This window comes from Spermophilus citellus (genome assembly GCF_964194105.1).
Source record: "Spermophilus citellus genome assembly, chromosome: 1".
NCBI lineage: Eukaryota > Metazoa > Chordata > Mammalia > Rodentia > Sciuridae > Spermophilus > Spermophilus citellus.
This window is the reverse complement of record NC_138182.1, coordinates 150,694,272-150,719,960: the sequence shown is the minus strand read 5'-3', so window position 1 is coordinate 150,719,960 and position 25,689 is coordinate 150,694,272. Positions and strand designations below refer to the sequence as shown.

Here is a 25,689-nt window from a genome sequence, read left to right as displayed (position 1 = left end):
ATTAGTTGTGAAAGAAAATACTGAATTTTTTTTCCTACAGATTTATGGGATCATACTGTCTTTACCAGTCCACATTGTTCAGATGTATACTAAGCTTACTTTCAGGAAAAACTCGAAATAGAAAGCATAGAAATCTGCAGAGTCTTCATGGACCTGGCTAGAACTGATGAAGCCACAGAATTTCATGATAACAAGACTCAGTTCAGTTAGCAGACAGATGGGGATCAATCTCTACTTTTGGTAGAAAATAGGTAAGATGGACTTATGGACATGTGAGGTGGATGGGTAAGGGATAAGTAGTGTGAGGACAGGGAATTGGAGAGGAATGCCTGCTTATTTTATTCTAAAAATTAATTATTATTTCAGTGGTACAAACTTATGGAGTTTGATGTGAAAATTTGATAGATCTATATAGTAATGTAATGATAAAATCAAGGTAGTTAACATTTCTGTCTCCTTAAACATTTTAAATTCACTGGAAGTGAATTTTGTGTCGTGGGTGAACACTGGCTTTTTAATTGAGATATTAGAGCTTTTCATTAAAAAAATTCCCAATTTAAAAAATTTTATGTGATTCAAACCAAATATGGTGATTCCAGATTTGATTCAAAGTTCACATACTTGGGATCTTTGGAGAGATGTTAACTGAATACACACATGTTACTTGCTACACATTTGGCAATTGCTGAACATATATTTAATAATGAGCAAATTAAATGCCATCTCAGGTTTCTCTGCCTCCTTCTTCCCCATGTTGTATCTCTGAGCTCCAACCCAGCATGTATGGAAACCCATACTTATAAATGGATTCTTCCTTTATATCACATGGGCCTCTTTTGCTTATGTGAAATGGCAAACTATACCTGATCAGTTTCCCTTCCATTTATTTTTCCCCTTACTTTAAATATATTTGTGATTTTAAAATTTAGGTATAGATTAATACAAAATTATTCAATTTTATAGGATGGAAAACAACTATATAGTATGCCAAATTTGTTTAACCATTCATTCTAATGAAACAGACCAATCATAAAGGAGAATACTGAAAGGCTGAATATATACCAGTACCTCACTCTTACTATCTCAAATATGCTCAGTCTGAAGACCTGGAAAAAGTGTATCTAATAAGCTATGTACTGTGAAGAGATAAGATGCTGTTTTTTTAAAAAAGGGATAGTTTTTAGAGTACCATGAGGAGATTCCCCCATGCTCCATGTTGGGGGTTAAACCCAGGGCCTCATTCAAGTTAGACAACTACTTTACCATGATCATACATCTCCAGGTCTGACAGAGTCATTCTTAAACTCAATATGATTAGTGGGGGATTAAATAAAATTTGGAGAAACTTGGATATTCTGAAGCTTCTTGAAGGCAATGACTATCTTGAAAGCAGTACTATAGAGAATTGCTGTTTATCAGCAGAGGGAAAACACAGAAAGATTCAAGGAGAGAATATTAGTGAAAAGTATAGAAGTAATCTTTTGCCTTGCTGCCTGGTTTCTTATTCAACTTCTATTTAAATAGAGTGAATTTATTACTGACTTTTTGATTTCCTTCTTGGTGTCTTTATTTGCAAATCCCATTGAAAATAAATCTAAATTCCTTTAAACTTTTGCTCATTTATTTGAAATCTTCTACCTTACTATGACTTATTTCTATTCAGAGGCATGCACAGAAACTACCCTAAAAATGTTGTTATTGAGCGTCCCCCTCCTCTGTTGTGATTGATACATAAGAATTGTATTTTAAAATGAATCCATTTTCTGCTTTGTATAACCTTATGTTGTAAGTGAATGTGAAAGAACAGTCATATGTAGAACTTATACAAAAATGATTTTAATAAATATTAGTTCTTGGACAACTCAGAGAGCTTTGCCCATTTGAAAAATTAAACTGGATTAAGAGAACGGAGAGGAGAAGAAAAATATAAAAATTCATTTAGAGTAAGTATTGATATGAGTACAAAACTATCCCCACCAACAGGAAAAAGGCCTCCAGGTTGGGGACTTCAACAGAGTTAGCTGGAGACTTAAAAAAATTTATATATATAAAATAGTTGGGAGGGGGCAGAATGAACCAGGCTCAATTCTTACATAGAAAGTCTAGGGATGAGAAAAGTGCTAACAACTGCTACCATGGTGGAGTCAAGTTAGTCGTGGCTGCTTGCAATGGGTTTGAACCAAAAGATGTAAAATGGTTTCCTGTGTGGCAGAAGAGGGTCACTATGAAGGGACAGCTTGTGTTGAGCTGTTGTCCTGAGTCTTATTCTGTAGGACCACAACAGGAACAAAGGGACCAAGCGTTGTGGATAAGACCCTGAGCCCCAGAGTTTACAAAAGGTGGTGTACACTGCCTCAGAAAGAGATGCCTCCACCTATTCTGGGGATAGGCAGGTCCACTGGCCTAGCAAAGTAGTGTCTAAAGAATGCACATATTCCCCACGAGAAGAGTCAATTGTTAAACACCTGTCAGGCTCTGAGAGCATAACAATGTCTTGGGAGCGTAAGATTCTCTGGCAATCCCTTCCCTTCCCCTTTGCATGACCCAAATAGGGAAAACCTAGGGGCACTGTTGACACACTGGTAGAGAAGGGCAGGAAAAGTGAGAGGCTGCCTATACCCCCTCCCCAAAACATAAGAGTTCACTTGAAAGGGGCTGTAGCTGGAAAGAGGTCAAGACTGGATGTTGAATTAGATTCTGAGTTTTTAGTATTCATGAGACTGGGATTTAAAATTAGTGAATTTAGATTCTGTCTATAACTGAAAATTGTTGTTATACTTTTTTTTTTTTTTTTTTTTTACCATGGAGGCCATGAGTTTGCTGGAGTTCACACCAGCAAGTATGAAACGAGTTGGAAAAGACAAGAGGAAATAAAAATAAAATATAATTTAGTTCCTGTCTAGGGGCTCTGCTTTTCCAATATCCATTACATATATAAATTACCCAACTATTGCCCTTAAATCCCACTCTAGATGGCGTGAGATTTCCCTCAATGATAACTTTGAAGAGGAGATGGAAACAACCAATGACAGCTCAGGTGGGGATTTCATCTTAGTGGGCTTCTCTGAGCATCCTGAGTTGGAGCTGATCCTCTCCCTTTTTGTCCTGATACTCTACAGCATAACCCTTGTGGGTAATGTGGCCATCATCTCACTCTCGATTCTGGATGCTCGGCTCCATACACCCATGTACTTCTTTCTCAGAAACCTTTCTGTGCTCGACCTCTCTTTTACCACTAGCATTGTGCCCCAGATGCTGGTGAACATGTGGGGAGGCAACAAGAAGATCAGTTATGCTGGTTGCATGGTCCAGTACTGGGTGGCCTTGGCACTTGGCTCCACTGAGTGCGTGCTCCTTGCCGTGATGGCGGTTGATCGCTATGTTGCAGTTTGTTGGCCCCTCCGCTACACCACCATTATGCACCCCAAATTGTGTCACCTCCTGGCAGCAGCTTCCTGGTCCTCTGGCTTTGCCAACTCCTTTCTACAGTCCTCAATGGCCATTGTGCTACCTCGATGTGGAAACCGGCGTGTGGACCATTTCTTCTGTGAGCTGCTGATCATTGTTAAACTCTCCTGTGTGGATACTGGCCCAACAGAGTCCAAAATGTTTATTGCCCGGCTAATCATTCTAGCTGTGCCTGTCTCCATCATCTTGACCTCCTATGTGTGTATTGCCAGGGCAGTCGTGAAAATGCGCTCAGCAGAGGGAAGGAAAAAGGCTTTTGGGACTTGTGCTTCCCACCTTATGGTAGTCTCACTCTTCTATGGGACCATTATGTTTTTGTATCTGCAACCAAAGGACAACTACTCCCAGGACCAGAGCAAAGCACTTGCAGTGTTCTACATGATTCTTGCTCCCACTCTCAACCCGATGATCTACACATTGAGGAATAAGGATGTGAAGAAAGCAGTTAGGAAAATTATGGGGAAGGAGCAGGCATAGGGAGATCCAGAGCTAGAATTAGGTGAGGCCAACACAGGAGACAGGATTTGGTATGCACTTGCTTTAATTGAACTTCTTTCATTTTCTTTGGGGCAGAGTGGATTATTTAATGTGTAATACCCTGTGGCTGTCCCTGGACCCTTTTAGGATTGAAACTTGCCAGAAGGAAAATTAATCATCCCTTAAAGAACTTCTCTAGTCAAATAATTTCTCACAGGCAAGTAAATCTGTCTTCTATAGTTAATGTCCTTCTAGTCTCAATGAATAGTTACTTACTTATTCAAATACCATCAAATACACACTCGCGTGCTATAGTAACACTGATAAAAATTTTACTATGTTTTTTTAAGCAGCTTCAAGGCCATAGCTGCATCTTTACCATCTCATTCATCATTTTCACTTTATCATCAGGCAGGCATACAAATGGCAGATAATCTAGTCAGTAGCACACTATGGAATATTTGTCCACTATGGATAAGTATATGTAAAACAAAAAGCAAGGATAAATACGCAGTGACTAGGCACTATATCAAAGATTTATGATTTTTAGAATTGAAAGGAATCCCCTGAACATTCAGGGCAAGGCTGGAGAAGATGTCAAATTTCTAGAACATAATTCTAGAGGAGATATTTAAACAAGAATAAACATTTATTTTTTGGGAACATAAGACAGTTTATAAATTTCAAAGTCACAAAAATTATAACTAAGAAAAGACAACTGTATGTTAAATAGAGAAAAAGTAACTGATTTCAATGATTCAGAGCTTCCCATTCACTCCATAAAGTAAAGAAATTGAAAATAAAAACTATGTTTTGAGTAGGAAATGAAGGTAAAGGGAGTCAGATATCTTGACCCCTATGTCTACATTTAGGTAGTTTTCTTATGACATGATCCCATGGTTCCAAATTCCCTTTGGCATTGATTGGTTTCTTGTCATTCTATGGTTCAAAATGGGATCAAAGTCCATCATAATTTCTTGAGATATGGCCCAAAGCCTATAATGACATATCTTTTAAGGAAGAGCCTTCACTGATTAATGTCGGACTTGAGCAAAGCATCTCTTCTCATTCCCTGAGAAGCACACTTCTTCCTGTGTGGCTATGAATGTTTATACACAGTTATGATGGAATGGGAACACCGCTATTGGCTTTCTCCTTTTTGAGTTGGTCCATGTGTTTCTCAAGGAGCCTAGTGCTCTATAAATGTACAGTAAATGTGGGTTTAATGAAGGGATGTGGCAAGATGTTCATATATAATGGCATCATATGGGTTGGAATGCTTTTGAAACATCTTTCTGGTGTTGTATGCAATATTTCATTCATATAGGATGGACCTTTTGTATTGACAAGTGACTGAAGGTATAGAATGAAAAAATAAAATTATCATATATATGACTGTCTGCAGCCATCTGTATTTAACTAGACTCTAATAACCACATCAAAGTATAACAGGCAAGGATTAGTTCAAATGTAAATCCTTGCTTAAAAGAAGAAAAAGAAATAACTGTGTTTTTAAAAAAATCAGGTTTTCAATTAGAGCAGAGGTTCTCAACTAGGGGCAATTGCATATTATTCCTACTCACAGGGGGCACTTGGCAATTTCTGGGGACATTCTCAGTTATTACAATCTGGGAATGAGGTGATACCACCTTCTACTAAGTGGAATCCAGGGGTTCCACTAACTATAGCACAATGTGCAAGATAATCTCCTACAACAAGACATTTATTTTTTGGCTGAGAAATCTTGAATTACAGGAATAAATATTATGGATGCTTTTATCAAAGAAAAAATTTGCAAAGGCAACCTGTTCATGAATGAGTTGATGACATATGCATTTTTATGAAAACAGTGAGCAGTCTGTGTTAGCAATGGTCTAACTAGGAAAACAGAACAACTTTTAAGTATTTTTGGCATAAACTATTTAATTCAGAAATTTGGTAAACTAAGCAATGAAAGGGCTAAGAATCCTAACTGGGGATGTTGAATAAACTTCAATATTTGAAGTCAGTAATATCTCTAGGTTTGAGTAATTAACAGAGGAAGTGGTGTTACTAGGCATCCAATGGTAGGATCACTTGGAAGAAACTAGCCAGCATGGTAAACCAGTCCAGTAGAAGCTAGAGCTGCAGAAAGGAGGGTGCTATTGCCCAAAGTACCACTTGAAGCAGACTGAAAGGTAGACATACCCTGAATTCTGTCCTCTAATTTCTGTGGATGTTAGAGACAAGGAAATGCAGCCTGTAGGGTCCTCAAAGCCTCCCACCCTTGTTCCTCATTCCACCCCACTGCAAAACCGAGCAGACCAGGACAAGGATAAAAATGTATCTGGAAGCAAATAGAGTTAAGTAGGATTGGCACCAGTGATTCTTATTTCACTCAGCGTGCACGCTATATGAATATTTACATTTCATACAAATTCAGGCTTTCACTTTACAGAAGGCAACACACTCCACTTCTTTCCACAGGGGTTATAAGTCCTTCCAGCCATGGTGTCTATCTTGTCTTGAGTCCATGAACTCTGGCTAATGTTCTGTTCTTTTCACTTGGTCTAAAAGAAACTTCTTGGAATCTGATGACCTATAAATAAAATAAAAATAATTGGTTAATATATACATAAAAGTATCCATAACAGACACAGTTTTCATTTCTGTAATGGGTTTCAAGGTCACAGTGGGCATTCATTTTAATCACACAATTCTCCTGTGACCCAGTTCATATTATCTTCGCTTTCAACCACTACCTGATTAGAGGAACTAAACTTCTGTATTTACAGGTTATTAGGACTTAATGATACTGTCTTTGTTGGGTAGTTATAATTTTCCAAGATGATAACTATCAAATGTAGCAATGTTAAGAATTACCCCAGAGAATTCTATTTTTTTTTTAAAGAGAGAGTGAGAGAGGAGGGAGAGAGAGAGAGAGAGAGAGAGAGAGAGAGAGAGAGAGAGAGAGAGAGAATTTTCAATATTTATTTTTTAGTTCTCGGCGGACACAACATCTTTGTTGGTATGTGGTGCTGAGGATCGAACCCGGGCCGCACGCATGCCAGGCTAGCGCGCTACCGCTTGAGCCACATCCCCAGCCCAAATTCTATTAATCCCAAATATGCCTTTATTGCCTCCCTGATGTAGCAACAATCATATTTCCCTTGATATTTGAGGTTATTCACCTCAGACAAGGAATTAATACTCTTAACTGCCAGTTCAGTAACATCATGGCAAGAATTCACCATGTGAAGCCCCATTGTTTATCCTCTGGTGGGCACTTTTGGAAGCAGAGATCACAAAATCAGCTAAGTCCAAGGTGTTTTTAAAATTAAAAAAATATTTATTTTTTAGTTGTAGGTGGACATAATACCTTTATTTTATTTTTATGTGGTGCTGATGATGGAACCCAGTGTCTCACACACGGTAGGCAAGTGCTGTACTACTGAGTCCCAAGCCCAGCCCGAAGCCTTAGCCCAAGGTTTTGAAGATAAGAAGGAAAACTTGAGCAGGTTATTAGATAGTGAGAGATTCATACTATTTTCACTTCTTAGTTTGGGCTTTAGGAAAAATGTACATCAGATATATAAAGCACATGTTGCCTTGTATACAATACTTCAAACCCAATAGAATGTTGTCTTCAAGCTAGTAAGAAAACTTATTTTTCAGTAGGTCATCCAAATAGTTTATAATGCAGTGCTCTCCTAGTCATTGAGATTCATGGAAAAAAATAATGCCTTTTATGAACATGGAATTCATGGTCACATTTTTTTCTTATGCTCTGATGAGTTTTGTTTGGGAGAGTACTGTGTGAGGTGTCTTGATGGTCAATAACCATCCCATACGTCCACAGAAAATAGTGCTGAGGCATTGCGGAAGGGGAAGGCTAATCTGTATGCAGAATAAATTCTATTACAGAATAGAAAGGTAGCTAGAAAGTGCTCAAGGTTATAAACCTTCCCCCCAAAGCTAGCTTGCCTCCCCAAGGAATAATGGATAGGAGGGGCTCCATACTGGCCTTTAGTTTTGCCAGTCAGGACACTAGTTCTAAAAGTAGGTAGATTAACCTAATGAAAAAAATCCTTGTCATCAAAACTATGCTTAGCTTCCTTTGCTTGCATCATTGCAAATTTATACACAGGCCCATTGAGTAATCTCTGGGGTAGCTGAGGAAAGAGGTTGACAGACATCCATAAGATTTTTTTTTGATGTGTATGTAAATATTGAGAACCTTTCTTGAAATGGATGGCCTTCTGTGTCCATTCTGAGAGGTTTCTCTCTATGTACTTCCCAGACCTTTGTAAGTCTCTGAACACTGGAGAAACCATCAACCACATCTCATGAGTCACAATAGAGTCATATATCTGGACATGGGTATTTTCACACAAAGTATACATTTAGATACACTGCCCCAAGTTCTGTCCACTTGGACTTAATATAGTTTCATTTTAGCTGGTGCCAACATTTCATGCAATCCCATCTACAATTCAAGGCAAAGATTTTTTTCTTCTTCACCATCTAGTCTTGGGCAATTCTTATAGGCCTTTGAGGTAGATATCTTGCAGAAGAGGAAACAATGAAGCAGGAGTAGGTGTTGTGAGAGCCATCATATCATTCACTTACAAATTATTTGTGATTCTATATCTACTAGAGTTTAATCCCATATATATATATATATATATATATATATATATATATATATATATTCAAGTTGATAAAGAATTATTTTTCTCTCATTCAACTTTATGGGTTGTTGGATAAGATAGTGCCATCTCATAGACTGTCAGGTAATTAGGTGACAATCAGTGTCCCTTGATTATACATCTAGTCTTTTCCAGAGTCCATTAGCAATCTTGGTTTTGTTTCTCAAAAGCAAAATATTTATCAGTAGAAGTGAATGTGGCTTTACACTAATTCCCCAGGAATCTACATGATGCATTCATTGAACCTTTCCAGAGGGTCTACCCAGAATCCTTGAAACATTTGACAGATCAGCAAGTTCTTAAATCTCAAGTGGCAGAGCTGGACTTGCTGTGGATAATTCTCTTTCTTCACTTTTTCAACAATGGTTGAAGTTGAACTAGTGAAGGGAGAGAAATCAGATTACAGGAAGAGACATAAAGTGCTTGTACTGAATCTTGAGGAACTCCAACATTTCAGGCAGCCAGAGAAAGAGAAATGAACTATAGAAAAGGCAGGTATAGGTGTACTAGAGGAGGAAAATTATTAAAGTTTTTCAATGTAGTCATTAGGACTTTCTGTATATATTTTTATTAGTCTTTAGGACTTCTGTATATGCAATTACATCAAATATAAGAAACTTACCTTCCTTTTTTTCCAGTGTGGCCCCCCCCACCGTGCCTTATTTTTATTGTGTCTTATTGCTTTGGCTAAGACTTTTAGTATTATATTGAATAAAAGTAGTGAAAGTAGCCATTCATGTCTTGTTCCTGATTCTAGGAAGAAAGCATTTGGCCTTTCCCCATTAAGTATTATGTTAGCTGTTGGCTTACTATGTATGGCCTTTATTATATTGAAGTATTTTTTATTCTATGCCTAATTTCTTCAGAATTTTTATTGTGAAGGAATATTGAATTTTATCAATTTTTTTCCATATCTATTGAGATTGAGTTTTTATCCTTTATTCTTTTGGTGTAGTGTATCATGTTTATTGATTTGTGTAGTTTGAACCATCCTTACATCTCTGGGATGAATCCTACTTGATTATGTTGAATAATCTTTTAATGTGCTGTTGGATTTGGTTTGTTAGCATTTTGTTGAGGATTTTTGCATCTATATTCATCAAGAAATTGGCATTAGTTTCCTTATTTTGTTGTTGTGTCCCTGTCAGGTTTTGGCGTCAAGATAATGCTGGCCTCATAGAATGAGCACAAGAATTCCCTCCTTTTCAATTTTTTTGGAATAAGTTTAGAATAATTGGTATTAGTTCTTTAATTGTTTGGTAGAACTTGGCAGTGAAGCCACCTATTCTGTTTTTTTATAAGATACTTTAAAAATCTTTTTATTTAAAAAATGTTCTTTTTAAATACACCTGACAGTAGAATGTATTTTGACATATATACATGGAGTATAATTTATTCTAATTCTTGTGGTTGTACATGATGTGTATTTTCACTGGTTGTGTATTCATATATGAACATAGGAAGGTCATAGTAGATTCATTCCACTCGATTTCATACTCCCAACCCCCACATTCCTTTTGGTCCCTTTATCTATTCCAATTAACTTTTATTCTTATCATTACCCCCTTGTTGTGTGTTAACATCCACATTTTTCAAAGAGAATATTTGGCCTTTGGTTTTTGGGAATTGGCTTATTTCACTTAACATGATAGTCTCCAGATCCATCCATTTACCTGCAAATGTCATAAAGTCATTCATTTTTATGAATAAGTAGTATTCTGTATATATACTACATTTTCTTTATCCATTCATCTTTTGGTTCTATATCTTAGCTATTGTGAATTGAACTGCTATAAACATTGATGTGGCTGCGTCACTGCAGTATGTTAATTTTTAGTCCTTTGGGTATATATTGAGGAGTGGAATAACTGAGTCAAATGGTGATTCCATTCCAAGTTTTTTTTCTTTTAAAAATATTTTTCTTGTTTTAATCATTTTTATTTATGTGTTTTTAAATTCTCATATTAGGCACACATATTTTCTGGAATGTTAGACCTAAGTGATTTGTATTCTTCACTATTATGCATTTCACCACTTAATCACAATGAGATTATTAATGTCCACACACATCCTTCCTGATGTCTGTGTATCCACACCAGGTTTATTAATTTTAGCATTTGTATACTATATATTTTTTCTTTTTATATTCAGTCTCCTGCTATATTTATACTAAAAGTAAGTCTTTCAAAATCAGCTAATAGTTGTCTGTTTTTGCTACATTTTGTCCTATTTTTCTGACTTTTAAAACAGTATTTTGATTGTATCTCAATTTATTTTTATTAATTATACATTTTTGTTTAAATAGTTAATTGTTGTTATGAACTTTACATTATTCTTTGCTCTATCCACCTCAGTTACTGTTTTCCATACTTTATAAGTACATTATAGTTTTACATAATGATAAGATTCATTGTTACATACATACATACAATCTAACAATATGCAATATCAATCCTCAATGTTTCTTTCTCCATTTCCCCTTCCCTCCCCCAGGTACTTTTCTTATTTTGTTTAGTTGTTCTTTTAGATGTATGTGACAGTAGAGTATATTTTGACATATTCTACCTACATGGAGTATAACTTAATTCTAATAATTAGGATCCCATTCTTGTGTGCATGATGTAGAGTTACAATGGTTGTATTCTTATATGAATATAGGAAAGTTCTGTTCAATTCATTCTACTGTCTTTCCTATTCCTATTTCCATCCTTTCCCTTCATTCTCCTTTGTCTAATCCAATGAACCTCTATTCCCTGCTCCCCACACTCCCCGCCCCACACTTAATGTGGGTTAGCATCCATATATCAGAGAGAATGGTCAGCCTTTGTTTTCTGGGATTGGATTATTTCTGAATCTGTCTGTAAAGTTGATTTTGCCAGTGAGTCCTATACTTTTCAAAGTTTTCTTCTTGCACACATACTCTCTTTTATACCCTTAGTACTAGAAATTGAACCCAGGGGCACTTTACCACCAACCTACAACCCCTGCCATTTTTTTTTTTTTTGAGACAGGGTCTCACTAAGTTGCTTAGGGCCTTTCTAAATTGCTGAGGCTGGCTTAAAACTTGTGATCTTACTGCCTCAGCCTCCTGCTTGACAGGTATTACAGGTATGTGGAATCACATCTGCCTCTTCTTAGTTATTAATGTTTCTTTTTTTTTTCAAGTTTGAAGAAGTTTAGCATTTCAATAGCTTTTGTTTGCCTAGGAGTACCTTTTATCTCTTCTTCTTTATACAGGGCACTGGTGGGTACAGTATTGGTTGGCAGTTTTTTTCTTGTAGTACTGTTAATATCTAATGCCACTCTCTCCTGGCCTGTAAGATTTCTGTTTTGAAGTATGATTTTAGGCAAATTGGGAAACTTTTATGTGCTATTTGTTTTTCTCTTGTAGCCTTGTGAATCTTCTCCTTATCTTTCATCTTTGAAAGCTTGCATATAATGTGTCTTGGGGCAGAGTTGGTTAAGTAAAAACAAAACAAAACAAAACAAAAATCCGGTGACCTCAAACCTTTCTGTACCTGGATATTTATAGCCTTCTTCATGTTCTGGAAATTTTCTATTATAATCTCCTGGAATAATATTTCTAACCCTTTGTTATTCTTGGATCTCTCTTGAATTCCAATCACCTGAATATTTTTTTTTGTTGGCACAAAATTCAGTAAGTTTTCTTCATTTCTCTTCTAATGCTTTTTTGAAAAATAACCTGTTTTTGAGCTCTCTACTTCTTTTTTTCTGTTTGATCTTCTTTCCTATTGATGTGTTTGGCACATTTTAATTTCACTTACTGTGTTTTTTTGCTCAAGAATTTCTGTTTGATTTGTTTGAATTTCTCTCATTTTTCTGTCAAGTTTCTCTGTTAAAGTATCAAATTGTTTCTTTGTGCTCTCTTTAAGCTCAATGAGTTTTTTAAAAACAGCTATTTCATATTCTTCATCTAAGTGTTTGCCCATCCTGGTTATTATCTAGTTGGCTTCTGACATCTTATTTTGACTATTAGGTGAGGTCACGTTTCCCTGAAAGTTCTTAATGCTCTTTGTATGAAATATCATCTGTGTTTTGTAGGACTATTTATTGTAGGTATTTATTCCAATCTTCCTAATATGCATTGTTCATTTGTTCATGCTCATATTTCCAGATATTCAAGCAGGCTGTTTATTTTCTTGGAGGCTATAGTTACGTTCTCTCTCTCTCTCTCTCTCTCTCTCACTCTCTCTCCATCAGAGGTGCCCTAAATTTAAGTTTGCTCTCTAAGGCACTAGAGGTATCTAAGTTCAGGTTCATTGGTGTGCTGTTGCTGTCTCAGAACTAGAGGGTATTATTCAGTAAGAATGGGAATAGTGCCTAAAAATAATGATTTGTCACCAGAAGCCTTTCTCTGGGGACGAGAGTAGTCCCAAAATCTCATATTGGGTCATTCAGGAATTGGAAAATTCTGCCCAGCTCTGGCCTCAGTCTCTTATATCATATCTGAGGCCACAAATTCTGCAATGCAGTGTCATACCCTGAGCCCAAAGCCCACTGAAACCACTGCAGCTCTGGGTAGAACCACGACTTGCACTGCTTTGAGTTGTCCACTGCTGAGATGGACCATTGCAATCAGCCAAAGGTGATGCTGGCCAGAATAGAAATCCAATTGACTGATTCACATGTCTCCACCTGACATCAGGGTTGTTTAGAGGCTCTGGACATGTGTACTATTCTGGGAGTGGAAGCCATTGGTATCTTCTCAGTGTTAGGTTCCACAAACCCAGCACCAAGTCCCAAGGCAAAGTCTTGTGCCTACTGTACCTATCCCGAGCAAATGGGACCTTGCCCAATACTATGCTGCACAAAGTTGGGGCAGCTTTGGTAAATGCAGTCTCTTCACCAATGGGGCTGATGCTGAGCTGGGTCACTCTTGAATTTTGCATTCTCAGTGACATGCACAATGTCAGGGATGTATACAGGCCCATGCCTCAGCTGGTGGTGATACAGGTCAAAACAAAAATCTGTTCCACATAGGCACAAGTTTCTGTCTGGTGCAAGGGTAGGTCTAGAACTCCATCTTCAAGTGCTGGCCTAGGGATAGTTGTGATGTTCAAGATTGGGAGATTGTTTGTGGAAGCATCCTTAGTGGCCTGGCTAATGAAATTCCAGTGGTTTGGTCCACAGATATAGCTCATGGGGCTCTGCCAGCATTAGGTTTCACCTTGGTGATTCTTAGGCTGGGTCCCAAGTCTAATGCCTGGACTTCATATTTTTCCCCAAGTAGGGGTCTCTATTTATGGTTTGGTTTTAGGAGAGTGTGATGTGGGAGACTCTTTTTCAATCCATCTTTTCTTATTGTTATATTAAGACCAGGTACCATAGCCTCTCACCTGGCTTTTGTATTTATTGTGAAGTTAGTTTGGTGCATGAATAACTCTTTAATTTGTGTTTGTGGGAGATGATTCTGGTGGATCTTACTTAGCTACTATATTGCTTTACCTCAAACACTTGTATTTTTTACTTATAACCATTATTTAAATACATGGGGTAAAATGATAGTGGTGAAATTTCAAATACCCATTTTCTTTATACTTTAGCTTAGAACTTCTTAACTTTATACTGTTCCCTACCATGGATATTTCTGTCTCTTTCTCCTTTGTGTTAACTCTTTTAGTCTTTTTCTTTCTTATATCCCTTCACCTTGAATCACTATTTTAATGTTCATTTCTTCTCTTTTACATGGAAAAATATTGATTTAAGATGTAACTTTCTGTATTTCACTTTTATTTTTAATTTAACATAATAATTACATATATTATGATCTACAGTTATACATACATACACACACACACACACACACACACACATATATATATATATATATATATATGCATGCATGCAATGAGTAATGATCAAATAAATAATGTTTGCATTTCTCTCTCCTCAAATGTTTATCATTTTGATGTGTTGGGAAGCTTCAAACCTCTCTTTTCTGATTATTTTGAAGCATAATGAATTGTAATAAATCATACTCGCCCAGTGGGCTATAGAACATGAGAACATATTCCTCCTATTACCTATGTTTTGGTACTCATTGTTCAACCCTTCTCTATCCTCCCTCATCCTTATGCATACTAGGCTCTAGTGACCACCCATCTACACTTTTTTCTATGACACCAACTTTTTAAGCTTCATATATGAGTGGGAATTGACATATTTTTCCTTTTGTGCCTGGCTTATTTCACTTAATATTATGTCTTCCAGATATTGAAAATTACAGGATTTCATTCTTTTTATAGCTGAATAACTTTCCATTGTGTATATACACAACATTTTATTTATTTATTTATCTAGTCAAATGATGGACATCCTGGTTAATGCCTTATCTTGGCTATTATGAAGAGTTCTGTAATTAACACAGGAGTTGAATAGAAAATAGCTTTTGTGTCAAAACAAGTAGCTTGAATGAAACTCTTTTTTTTTAAGAGAGAGAGAGGAGAGAGGAGAGAGAGAATTTTAATATTTATTTTTTAGTTCTCGGCGGACACAACATCTTTGTTGGTATGTGGTGCTGAGGATCGAACCCGGGCCCCACGCATGCCAGGCGAGCGTGCTACCGCTTGAGCCACATCCCCAGCCCCTTGACTGAAACTCTTAATGTATCTTGTAAGATATTTATGCTTTCCTTTGCCCAGTACCACCCTAATCATTTTGCTTTTTTGTTCTAGTAGGTGAAATGACATCATAGCTGAAACTCTACTTGCTCTCCGCAGTGACTCTGTTCATGTTTTTCTTAACTGTGCCATATTTCATAGAAGGGTAATTACTGTAAAAGACCTTAGAAACAGACCCTGAGATGTGAAGAGATATGAATAGGGTCATGGTTAGGTATTTATTTATTTATTTTTTTAGTGCTGGAGATTGAACCCAGGACCTCTCACATGCTAATCAAGCTTTACCTTTCATCTATATCCCTCCCTAATCCACAATCAATTTATAAAGCAGAAGTAAACTCTTGTTCTCTGCCTTTGAGCACAGAGTACTACATTGGCAATCATTGCTTTGGAAATGTGCTTTAATTCTGAATTAAGTCTTCTTTCAGTCTCAGACTTGTCAAAAACACATCCCCATTTTCCACAAGAGGACATAACACACCCACATACCCACTCTTCTTTTGGAAGGTTGTGATAGAAATAACAATTACTTCTTGCTGGCCAAAGATCATAAATGCTAACCTAAAAAGCAACTCAAGTGATCCCCATTTCTAACTGTCAGAGAAATAATTAAATAAAATCTTGACTCCAACTGAAAGTACTTTCTAGATAACTACCAATTGATTTCCAAGGAACAAGGTGGGATTCATAATATGAAAGAGATTATATGATATTTTACTGGCCCTCATTTCTCTTCCTACCTGGAATCTCTGTCTCTCCTCAGTACCTTCCACAGAGCCCCCTTCACAGTCTTGTTCCTTAGGGTATAGATCAGAGGATTGAGCATGGGAGTAATGACAGAATAAAAAAGGGCAACAAACTTTCCTTCAATCTCAGAGTAACTGCCCATGGGTTGGAGACGTGTACATGGCTGAGCCATAAAAAAGGCAAACCACCAGAGATGGGACCCACATGTTCGAAAAGCCTTTCTGAGTCCAGCCATTGACTTGATCCTCAGCACTGCCCGAGCAATGTGTGTATAGGAGCCTAGAATCAGGACTACAGGAAAGACCAAAATTATGGCTCCAGCCACAAACAAATAGGCCTCTATTCCTCCAATGTCTTCACAAGCCAACTTCTGGAATACAGGCATCTCACAGAAGAAGTGGTTCAGGTAATGGAGGCCACAGAGAGGCATGGCCATCATGAAGCTTGTCTGAATCAGAGAGTTCATATGACCTCCCACAAGGCAGCAATAGCCAGGGACTGGCAGAGAAGGGGGTGCATGTTGGTTGTGTAGTGGAGTGGACGACACACAGCAGTATAGTGGTCAATGGCCATCACAAAGAGGAGCACACACTCAGTTCCAGGGAGAGGTAGATGAAGAGCTGAGCCACACACCGTCCATAGCTGATGGTCCTGTCAAATCCAGAAAGATTGATCAGCAGCCGGGGCACAGTGCTGGTGGTATAGCAGAGGTCCAGGAAGGAGAGGTGGCAGAGGAAGAAATACATGGGTGTGTGCAGTCGAGGGTCCAGTCTTGACAGAGCAATGATGGCGGTGTTGCCAAAGAGGGTTAGGAGTAGAAAATTGAAATGAAGACAAAAAAGGTAAGTTCCAGTTGTGGCCAATCTGAGAAGCCCACCAAAACGAAGCCCTCTTCAAAACTGGTGTTAAAGCTACCCATAGCCTTGCATCTGCAAAACAACAGAAGACAATTCAATGCTTCCTCTGAAGAACTTGAATTAAAATGTGTTTCACAACATTTGAGGATATGGTGAAAATGTTCCTCCATTAACTGTAAGATGGGTAAGATAGTTTTGAGCCTCCTATCTAGTCCTGATCTTATTCATTTTGCTAATTTGTATAATATGTGCACCAAAAAACCCAAAACCAAACCCCCAAAACACAATGGGCCGAACTTTGCAGACATTATGCTAAGTGAAATAAGTCAGATATAAAAGGACATTTGTTATATGTGTTCACTTACATAAGGTACCTAAAATAGTCAAAATCATAAAGATAGAAATATAGAATGATAGTCCCTCAGGGTTCTGGGGAAAGGGAAGAACAAAGTTATTGTTTTCTGGGAACAGTTGTAGTATAGAATGATCAAAAATTTCTGAGATGAACAGTAGTGATGTTTGCATAACATCACAACAATGTAAGTATTCTTAATGTCACTGAATTAGATACTTAAATGGTACATTTAATATTATTATGTATATGGTATAATACATATGAATATTTAATTAATTAATTTATTTAGCTGTGTTAGGGATTTAACCAGGGTTTTATGCATGTAGGCAAATGCTCTACTCACTGAACTAAACGCCAAACTTCTTATATATCTCATACATATTTACTACAGAAAGTTAAAAAATTAATTTCTACCGGTAATCACCTATGCACACACAATGCATTTTTGCAGATTTGTTTTCCTACAACACTAAAATCAATAATTATGTATGTGAAAATCTATGTGTTTGTGGTTAAATGTGTGCACATCTGTGTGTCTATGCATGGCCTCTATAAGTAATAAGCTTATTGACCAGAAATCATTCTTGAATATATTTATAAGAGCATGTAATGTTACATCCTTCATGCCATTCCATCAACTTAATGATATTGTCAGACTATAACGAAACCACATTCAAGTCATAATATTCAATTTATCTAAGCAAAAGAGAAGGTTCCACAAATTTTTTCTCAATGACCTTCATAGTTCAGTCATGTATTTTAAAATTTGAATCTAATTTCTCTTACTATACCTGCTCTTTCTTTAGGGTTTGAGAGATTAATTTCACTATCAAAAATCTAGTTCAGTAACACCTTCTACCTGTCCTCATCAACATCTGCTCTTCTATAGCTCCCATCATTCTCTGTCTGGACCCTTACCCTTTCATGTTGGAAATCACACAGTATCCCACAATATGCCACAACTATTTAAGGTAATCTTCAAGATTCTTTTATCAAATTCCCAAAGATAATACACCAATATTTTCTAGTGTAAGTTGAAAAAATTAAAAAACAAGGTTTGCATTCTGAGAGCTTAGTTGATATTCAAAGACTGAATTAGTAAGTTTCTTGTTTTAACTCTGACTTCCTGCCCAGAACATTGTCTCCATCTAGGATGAATTTCATCCCATCATCTTGTCCTTCAAGAAGCCCTCCTTGATTTACTTCAGCAACTCTGCCCATTCCCCTGATGTCCTCAATTTACTTTGGAAATGAAAGCCTTGGCATCATAGGATTTGAGTTACAGATGGGACTGCAAAAGGATTTTAAGTCAGCCCTCACAGTACCCATTAAAAAAGAGCTTATTTTTCTAAGTGCACTCAGTTGAAAATAAAGAGATGTAGCTAACTTTTTTTGACATGTTGTATGCATAATAGGTAGATGGATGGATAGATAATAGAGAAGAAAAGACTATCATTGATAAAATGTTTTGTATGAATTTAAAATTTCTTTGCCTCAAACTGGGGCCCTAGTATAATGGAAACCAGTGATAATTGCTTAAGAGACTATTTCTTTTATTCTAGATTTACCTGTGTAGCCAGCGTAGACCACTTGGTCATTACTCACTTGAAGGTCAAGGAAAGAAAACTGCTGCATTTATTTTTCTCAATTTTATCAGTTTCCAAGCAGATATGAGAAACACTGGATATTTTTGGTGATATCTGGAAATACCATCTTCTTTGGTTCTGATTTCATTTGTTGTGGGGAGTGCTCAGATTAGAATTCCTGTCTTTGATAAGTAATGACTAGATATGGTTCCCTCCCTCAATAGGAAAGATTGCTGGGGCTCATGACCTAGGAGGTGGGTACATCCCCCACAACAAACCCCAGTTGCTCACCCTAACTGTCTGAGACCAGCAATGACCTGGTATATTTTAACCCATCTTCTGACTGTAGGACTGAGAGCACCCAATCTTCCCTGGGGCATTGCCAAGGCTTCCTTAAGAGTGGTGAAGGGAGTTGTTTACCAAGTGTGGCCTTGGAGAACTCTGAGTCCCAGTGTGGTGATTATAAACATTCCACATTCCACTTTAAGCCTACAATATTCACCATACATCCGAAATATCTTATTTCCCCCTTGATTTCTCATATAATATTCATATATCCTCAGATATATGAATAATTGATGCAACTAAATACTTATTTCCTTGATGTGAAAAAGTTTGAAGCTTGATTTCTCTGTTACAAAATTTAATGTTTTAATATTTCTTGTTTGTATGTTCTGCTTTTATTTCCAATATATTTAAAATGCACTTATTCACTAAAAATTATACATTGAGAAAATAATCTTTCTACATACTCTATGAAATAAAAAAGTCAATATTTAAAATTATGTGCCTTCAGTTAAGGAATTATAATGCAATGTAAGAGAATAGGTCTGTTATTACTAACTTTACCTCTACAAACTTTTTGACATGCTTGAGCTTCAGTGTTTCTCCACCAGTATTATGATGCAATGTTACCTAAACTGTACTACTGTTTGTGGATTAATGACAAATTGGATAGGAAATGCATGTGTATGGTAGACATCCATTCAGTGGTAGTTAGTGTTACTGTGATAAAAACATTGATTTGGTGCCTTCCATTTGTCTGAAAAAAATGCAAAAAAATATAATCTCTGATTCTAAGAAATTCCACAGTATAACAAGAGATAGACATACCTGAAATGATCGAAATTACAATGGTAAGTATTACAGTATTACAAGCTGACCTAGATTACTGGGGTACTGACCCTGACTGGGCTAGAGAGACACTTGGCCCAAGAGAGCTCTTAATGCCTATGAGTATGAAGAGTGAGCTCTGTTCCCCTCTGATGAATGGGAAAAAGAGTCAGTTGGACAGCCTTCCCCTGGTCTGTTACTCTTAACAGTTTTGAATTGCTGTGCTGGTTCCTTCTTCTGGGATACCCTTGATACGGTGCTATCCAAGCACCTTGAACCCTTCTGTAACCATGAGGCCTGCAGGTACAAGCTGTCTCTGGCCTCCCTGTCCTACAGAAGCCTCAGTTCTGGTGGGTACAGCCCACTGGGTTTTACTCATCACCATGATGGGGTGGGGTGTCAGTTGGCCCATCTTTGTCTGATCTCCCACAGAGGCTGTGTTGAGTGCTGGGTCAGAGTTAGCAGTCCCTGAGAGCAATTAGCTCTTGGTCAGCTCCAGTGCACTCCTCTTGTCCATGGTGAGGGAACGGGGGTTTCAGTATCTTTCAGTCAGCAGTGATTCCTCTACAGGTTTCTTCTAGACAGATTACTGGGGCAACCCATTTCAGAGGTATTCCCTCTAGTTTTATTTGTTGCTATCTGAAGGTGGAGTGGTGCTGTGTTGATTTAATTTCTTTTAGGGAGGTTGGCTAGCTATGAATTCTATAAAATGGCTGCCAGGCCTGGCATGGCTTTCAGTCCACAGTTTGTTCTAAGCTACTTGATCCCTTTCACTGTCTTTGTTATTTATGCCACATTTTAATTCAGCCTGCTTTTCTTTCCAGCTGTTATTAAGGAAGAAAGCACATGTGCTTTTCCTCTCCCTTTCCCAAAACTCCACCCTGGTCAGGGTTATGGATCAAGGAATGTTGTCCTTATTTTCTGCTCCAGTAACCAAACACCAGTCCCTCCAAGTGTCAAATTATTCAATATTGAGTTTCAGAATATTTACACTGTCACCACCCCTGGTCATTTGCTCTTTCCCTGCTTTCACTCAGGGCTATGGAGGGTTCAGGGATTGCAGCCTAGCTCTGACCTTCCAACTTTTCTCCTCCTCATTACTATCTTTATTGGAAGATACTTTTAAATGTATGTTATGGGCATAAAATTGTTTCTCATTATTACTCTAATTTGCATTTAATTCATTATGAGTGGGACTCAACATCTTTTTACACGGTTTAGTGTTCATCTCATTTTAAATTTTTTAAAATATTCTTAGCTTTTATTTTCTGAATTCCTTTTTTATTATTCATCTCATTTTCTTCATGAATTATCTGCTCATATACTTTTACATTCTATCGGACTATTTTATTTTTTCTAAAAGATTTGTAGGATATTTGTTATATACAATACAAACGTATTCTAATCTCTAGTCTGATGTTTCACTTTACTAATGAAATATTTGTGTATCATTACATGGTGCTCACATATGTGAATTTACTATAAATCTATTTGTTTTATCATTTAAGTTTGGACAAAAAAAATCTCTTTGGACTAGAGAGAAGATAGTTAATAGGCACAGATGTGCAGTTGTATAGAATGAATAATTTGTACATTTTATAGCCTGGAACACATTGCTAGTGGTTTTGGTGCTCATTTCCTTTTTATCCTCCTCTCTCTTGCATGAAAATATCTCCTCCATGACTCCAAGTTGCATGGACTAAGACTAGGTTCAGCTGACTAGATTTGGATGGCTCTTTTACTCAATGCTATCCTAATGAATTTGACTTTTTCTTCATTCAGATAATTGACACTCATATATATGCTAACCACTAGAATCCTAGAAGATTAATCATTGTAGGAGAACTTAGAACAGGTACTAAGGTGTTTGAGGAAGTGACCAGGGGCCATTTATTAGAAATGAAGTGGTGAACTCAAGTCCTCCACATTTAAGGTCAGTGCCATCTACATAACTCCACATTGGGAGTTATTAACTTTGGAAAAGGCATTTTTTCACAATTAATTTTCCCCTCACTCTCAGAAATGTGTAGAATCCTTCCCCTACTCTAATCTCTACATCTGGCCAGAACACATCCATTTCTCAGGGTTATTTTTGTGGGATGTTGTGATACAGATCAGCAGTGACTCCCTCCTGAACAACAATGTAGATACGAGCTACAAAGCAACTCATGAGATTCCCACTTGCAACTTTCCACAAAGGAAGGAGCTAAAATCCTGAGTCCCACCAACACAGTTTTCTAGTGACCAGCTAACTCTAAATAACAGAAAGTGTTTCAGGGAATAAAAGTTGTCACAGAAAATGTTCTTTGGCCTCATTACCCCTCCTACCTGGAAATGCTCTCTCTCCCTAGTACATTCCACAGAGCCCTCTTAACATCCTTGTTCTTTAGGGTATAGATCAGAGGATTAAGCATGGGACTAATGACAGTATAAAAAAGGGCAACAAACTTTCCTTCACTCTCAGAATAACTGCCCATGGGTTGGAGGTATGTGTACATGGCTGAGCCATAAAACAGACAAACCACCAGAAGATGGGAGCCACATGTCCCAAAAACTTTTCTGCGTCCAGTCATTGACTTGATCTTCAGCACTGCCAGAGCAATGTGTGCATAGGATCCTAGAATTAGTGCCACAGGAACAATTAAGATTATGGCTCCAGCCACAAACAGATTGGCCTCTGTTCCTCCTGTATCCTCACAAGCCAACTTCAGTAACACAGGCATCTCACAAAAGAAGTGGTTCAGGCAGTGAAGGCCACAGAGTGGTAGGGATGCTACAAGGCCTGTCTGAATAAGAGCATTCAGGAGGCCTCCCATCCAGGAGGTGATAGCTAGTGACTGGCAGAGCAGGGGGTGCATGATGGTTATGTAGTGGAGTGGACAGCACACAGCAGCATAACGGTCAAAGGCCATCACCACCAGGAGCACACACTCAGTTCCACCCAAAGCGAGGACAATGAAGAACTGGGCCACACACCCTCCATAGCTGATGGTCCTGTCAAGTCCAGAAAGATTGATCAGCAGCTGAGGCACAGTGCTGGTGGTATAGCAGAGGTCCAGGAAGGAGAGGTGGCAGAGGAAGAAGTACATGGGCGTGTGCAGCCGAGGGTCCAGTTGTGAAAGTGTGATAATGGTGGTGTTGCTAAAGAGAGTCAGAGAGTAGAATACTGAAATGAGAGTAAAAAAGGGGAGCTCCAGATGAGGCCAATCTGAGAAGCCCACCAAAATGAAGCCCTCTCCCAAACTGGTATTGAAACTTCCCATAGCCTTTTACCTGCACAAATAACAGAAGACAATTCAATGCTCTTGTTAAAAACATATTAAGTTTTTGTGTCACAATATTGCCTAACACTGTTTTGCTATTGCATGCATTTTTGTCCTGTCTTCTTTTCATAGCTCTTCTCTAAAGAAGATAGCACTGGATTAGGAGTGATAAGAACTTGATTTGAACTCTAATTTTACTGCTTGTTTTTTCTATGCCTATAGCAAAGGCCTTTTGTCTGAGGTTTCTTGTGTGAAAATATCAAGGATGCATCTCCTCCCTCACTGCACTGAAGACCTACTGCAGTTATGTGCAAGATGCTTTTAAAATGTAGAATATGGGGCTTGGGTTGTGTCTCAGTTGTAGAGTGCTTGGCATAGCACAAGTGAGACACTTGGTTTGATCCCCAGCAGCACATATATAGAAATAAATAAACTAAAGATACTTTGTCCACATTCAACTAAAGATAAAAATTGTAAATGTTGAATATTTTTACATCCAATACATTTTCTGACATAAAAGCTCATAATTCAGAGAAAAGGACATGTTTAAAATAATTCAATGAATGTAAAAAATCCTAAATAAAAATTATGCAAAGAGGATTGTGCTACAAGTAGCAAACAACTCTTTCTGGAGAGTTGAAGGATGGATATAACAGTTGTATTCTATAATGTTCTCCTTTGCCCTCTTTCTTTATTAGGTAGACTCTTTCATTAGATTAGGATCAAGGTTTACCCGAGATGAGAGCTCAAGTTTGAAAATAGGTGCTCATCTATTTCTTTATGCTCAGTGAATGTGGTCAAGTCAACATTAATCCCTGGAATCCCTCTCATGACCAGCTGCCAACTGACTCCAAGAACTGAGAAAAGTCTAGATTCTTCTTGGAGAAAAATTATAAACACATCAGTTCATTAGAATGAGATGTGATACTTTGAAATCCTTTCCACTTCATTTGCTTCTGGTGAATCCATCTCTTAACTTCGAGTTGAGGAAAATAATTATGACATGCAAGTTTCACTGGCCTCCATATTCCTCAACCAAAGGTGACAGCTTGAAAGTATCTACTTCCTTTCATACTGCCTAAGTCTTTCATCCCAGTAAAAGACGATGGTAGGCTGGTACAGCTGGTTGACACTTTCATCCCAGGCATGGCTGGGTTTTCACAAATTATCCTTCTGTAACTCACATTCAAACAACAGTATTAGTAACCCACAGTTTGTAGTTACAGATAGAACATAGGGTATTTTTCAAGTTGTTTGCCATAGACATGAATTATAACCTTGAAAAAAATAGGTTAAAAAGTCAACAAAGCTAATAAGACATCTTTAAACACCCTGCATGAGAAACAAGTGTTCCCGACAGCTTTCAGATTAGAAAAGAAAATGGTTAAAGACAAACAGTATGGTTTATATGCTTCTTTAAAGATCTGTCATATGAAAATTTGTAGATTTTCTTTGTTTTTCTCAGAAGATCCAACTCAGAACAAGTGCTGAAATTTAGGAGAGGACAGTTGTGACTCAATAAAGAGAGAACTTGAAAAATGATCAGTCTAAAAATAGAATACCTGAAAGGAATTGATATTCTTGTACCATGAATGCTTCCTGTTCAAACACTGAAATTTGACCCATGAGAATGCTATAGAAATATTCTTGAATCAAATGTAAGATAGGTAGGATGATTTTCTTTAATATTCTAACCTTAATTTTTTAAAAAAATTAATCCTTACTCCTGATCTTTATTTTTGTGCACAAACTGCATTTTACATTTGCATATTTGGTTTTCTGTAATTCAACAATCAATGACTATTTGTGTTCAATTCTGTGTTAGTGTCCAAATGTGTGTCCATATGTGTGTCAATGTATCACCTCTATAAATAATAAAATTCCTGATCAGAAATTATTTTTAATTTTTTATAATCACCCGTGGTACTGCATCTTTCTGTCTATTCTACCAATTTTATAGCCACATTTTAAAGCCATAATATATAATTTACTATCTGAAAACAAGAATATTCTTGTCCTGTAGATTTTACCTGGAAGTTGATTTGCCCACTCAGTCATCACTCACTTGAAATTCAAGAAATGAAAACTACTGTATTTACATCTCTCCACTCAATTGGTTTCAAAGGATATGTGAAACCCATTGCAGATTGGTGGCCTCTAGTGATGTTTGAAAAAGACTCTTTCCTCTTTGGTCCTGATTTCATCTGTGGTGAGAAGTCCTGCTTTCTTATGGTTCCTTCCTTCAGTAGAAGAGACTGCTGAGACTCCCAATATAGGAGGTGGGAGCATCCTTCTCACTGAACCCCAGTTGATCACCCCAACCAACTGACACTGGGAAGGAGCTGGTGTAGTATTAAACTATCTCGTGGCCCTACAGCTAAGAACACAGTTCTTCCCTGGGGGCACTTCCAAAGACTCTTAAGAACAGCAGAGAGAGTGTTGCTCACCAGGTGTGTGGCCTTGGAGACCTCTGGGCGCCAATGTCATAATTATA

General features: G+C 37.5%; 2 protein-coding genes and 1 pseudogene across 3 annotated transcripts; 1 reads left to right on the top strand and 2 right to left on the bottom strand.

Moving 5' to 3' along the window:
- Positions 1–3,012: 3,012 nt before the first annotated feature.
- On the top strand, positions 3,013–3,945 carry LOC308641064 (olfactory receptor 2Y1B-like; the record flags this gene model as incomplete). The annotated part of the gene is made up of 1 exon (XM_081279260.1): positions 3,013–3,945. The coding sequence occupies one exon, from the start codon at positions 3,013–3,015 to the stop codon at positions 3,943–3,945; it is 933 nt and encodes a 310-aa protein (XP_081135386.1).
- Positions 3,946–16,010: 12,065 nt separating this feature from the next.
- Positions 16,011–16,940, bottom strand: LOC308641057 (olfactory receptor 2Y1B-like; annotated as a pseudogene). The gene has a single exon. The product of its transcript is annotated as an olfactory receptor 2Y1B-like (transcript).
- Positions 16,941–22,256: 5,316 nt separating this feature from the next.
- On the bottom strand, positions 22,257–23,195 carry LOC308641053 (olfactory receptor 2Y1B-like; the record flags this gene model as incomplete). Its single annotated transcript, XM_081279244.1, has 1 exon — positions 22,257–23,195. The coding sequence occupies one exon, from the start codon at positions 23,193–23,195 to the stop codon at positions 22,257–22,259; it is 939 nt and encodes a 312-aa protein (XP_081135370.1).
- Between the last annotated feature and the right edge of the window lie 2,494 nt (positions 23,196–25,689).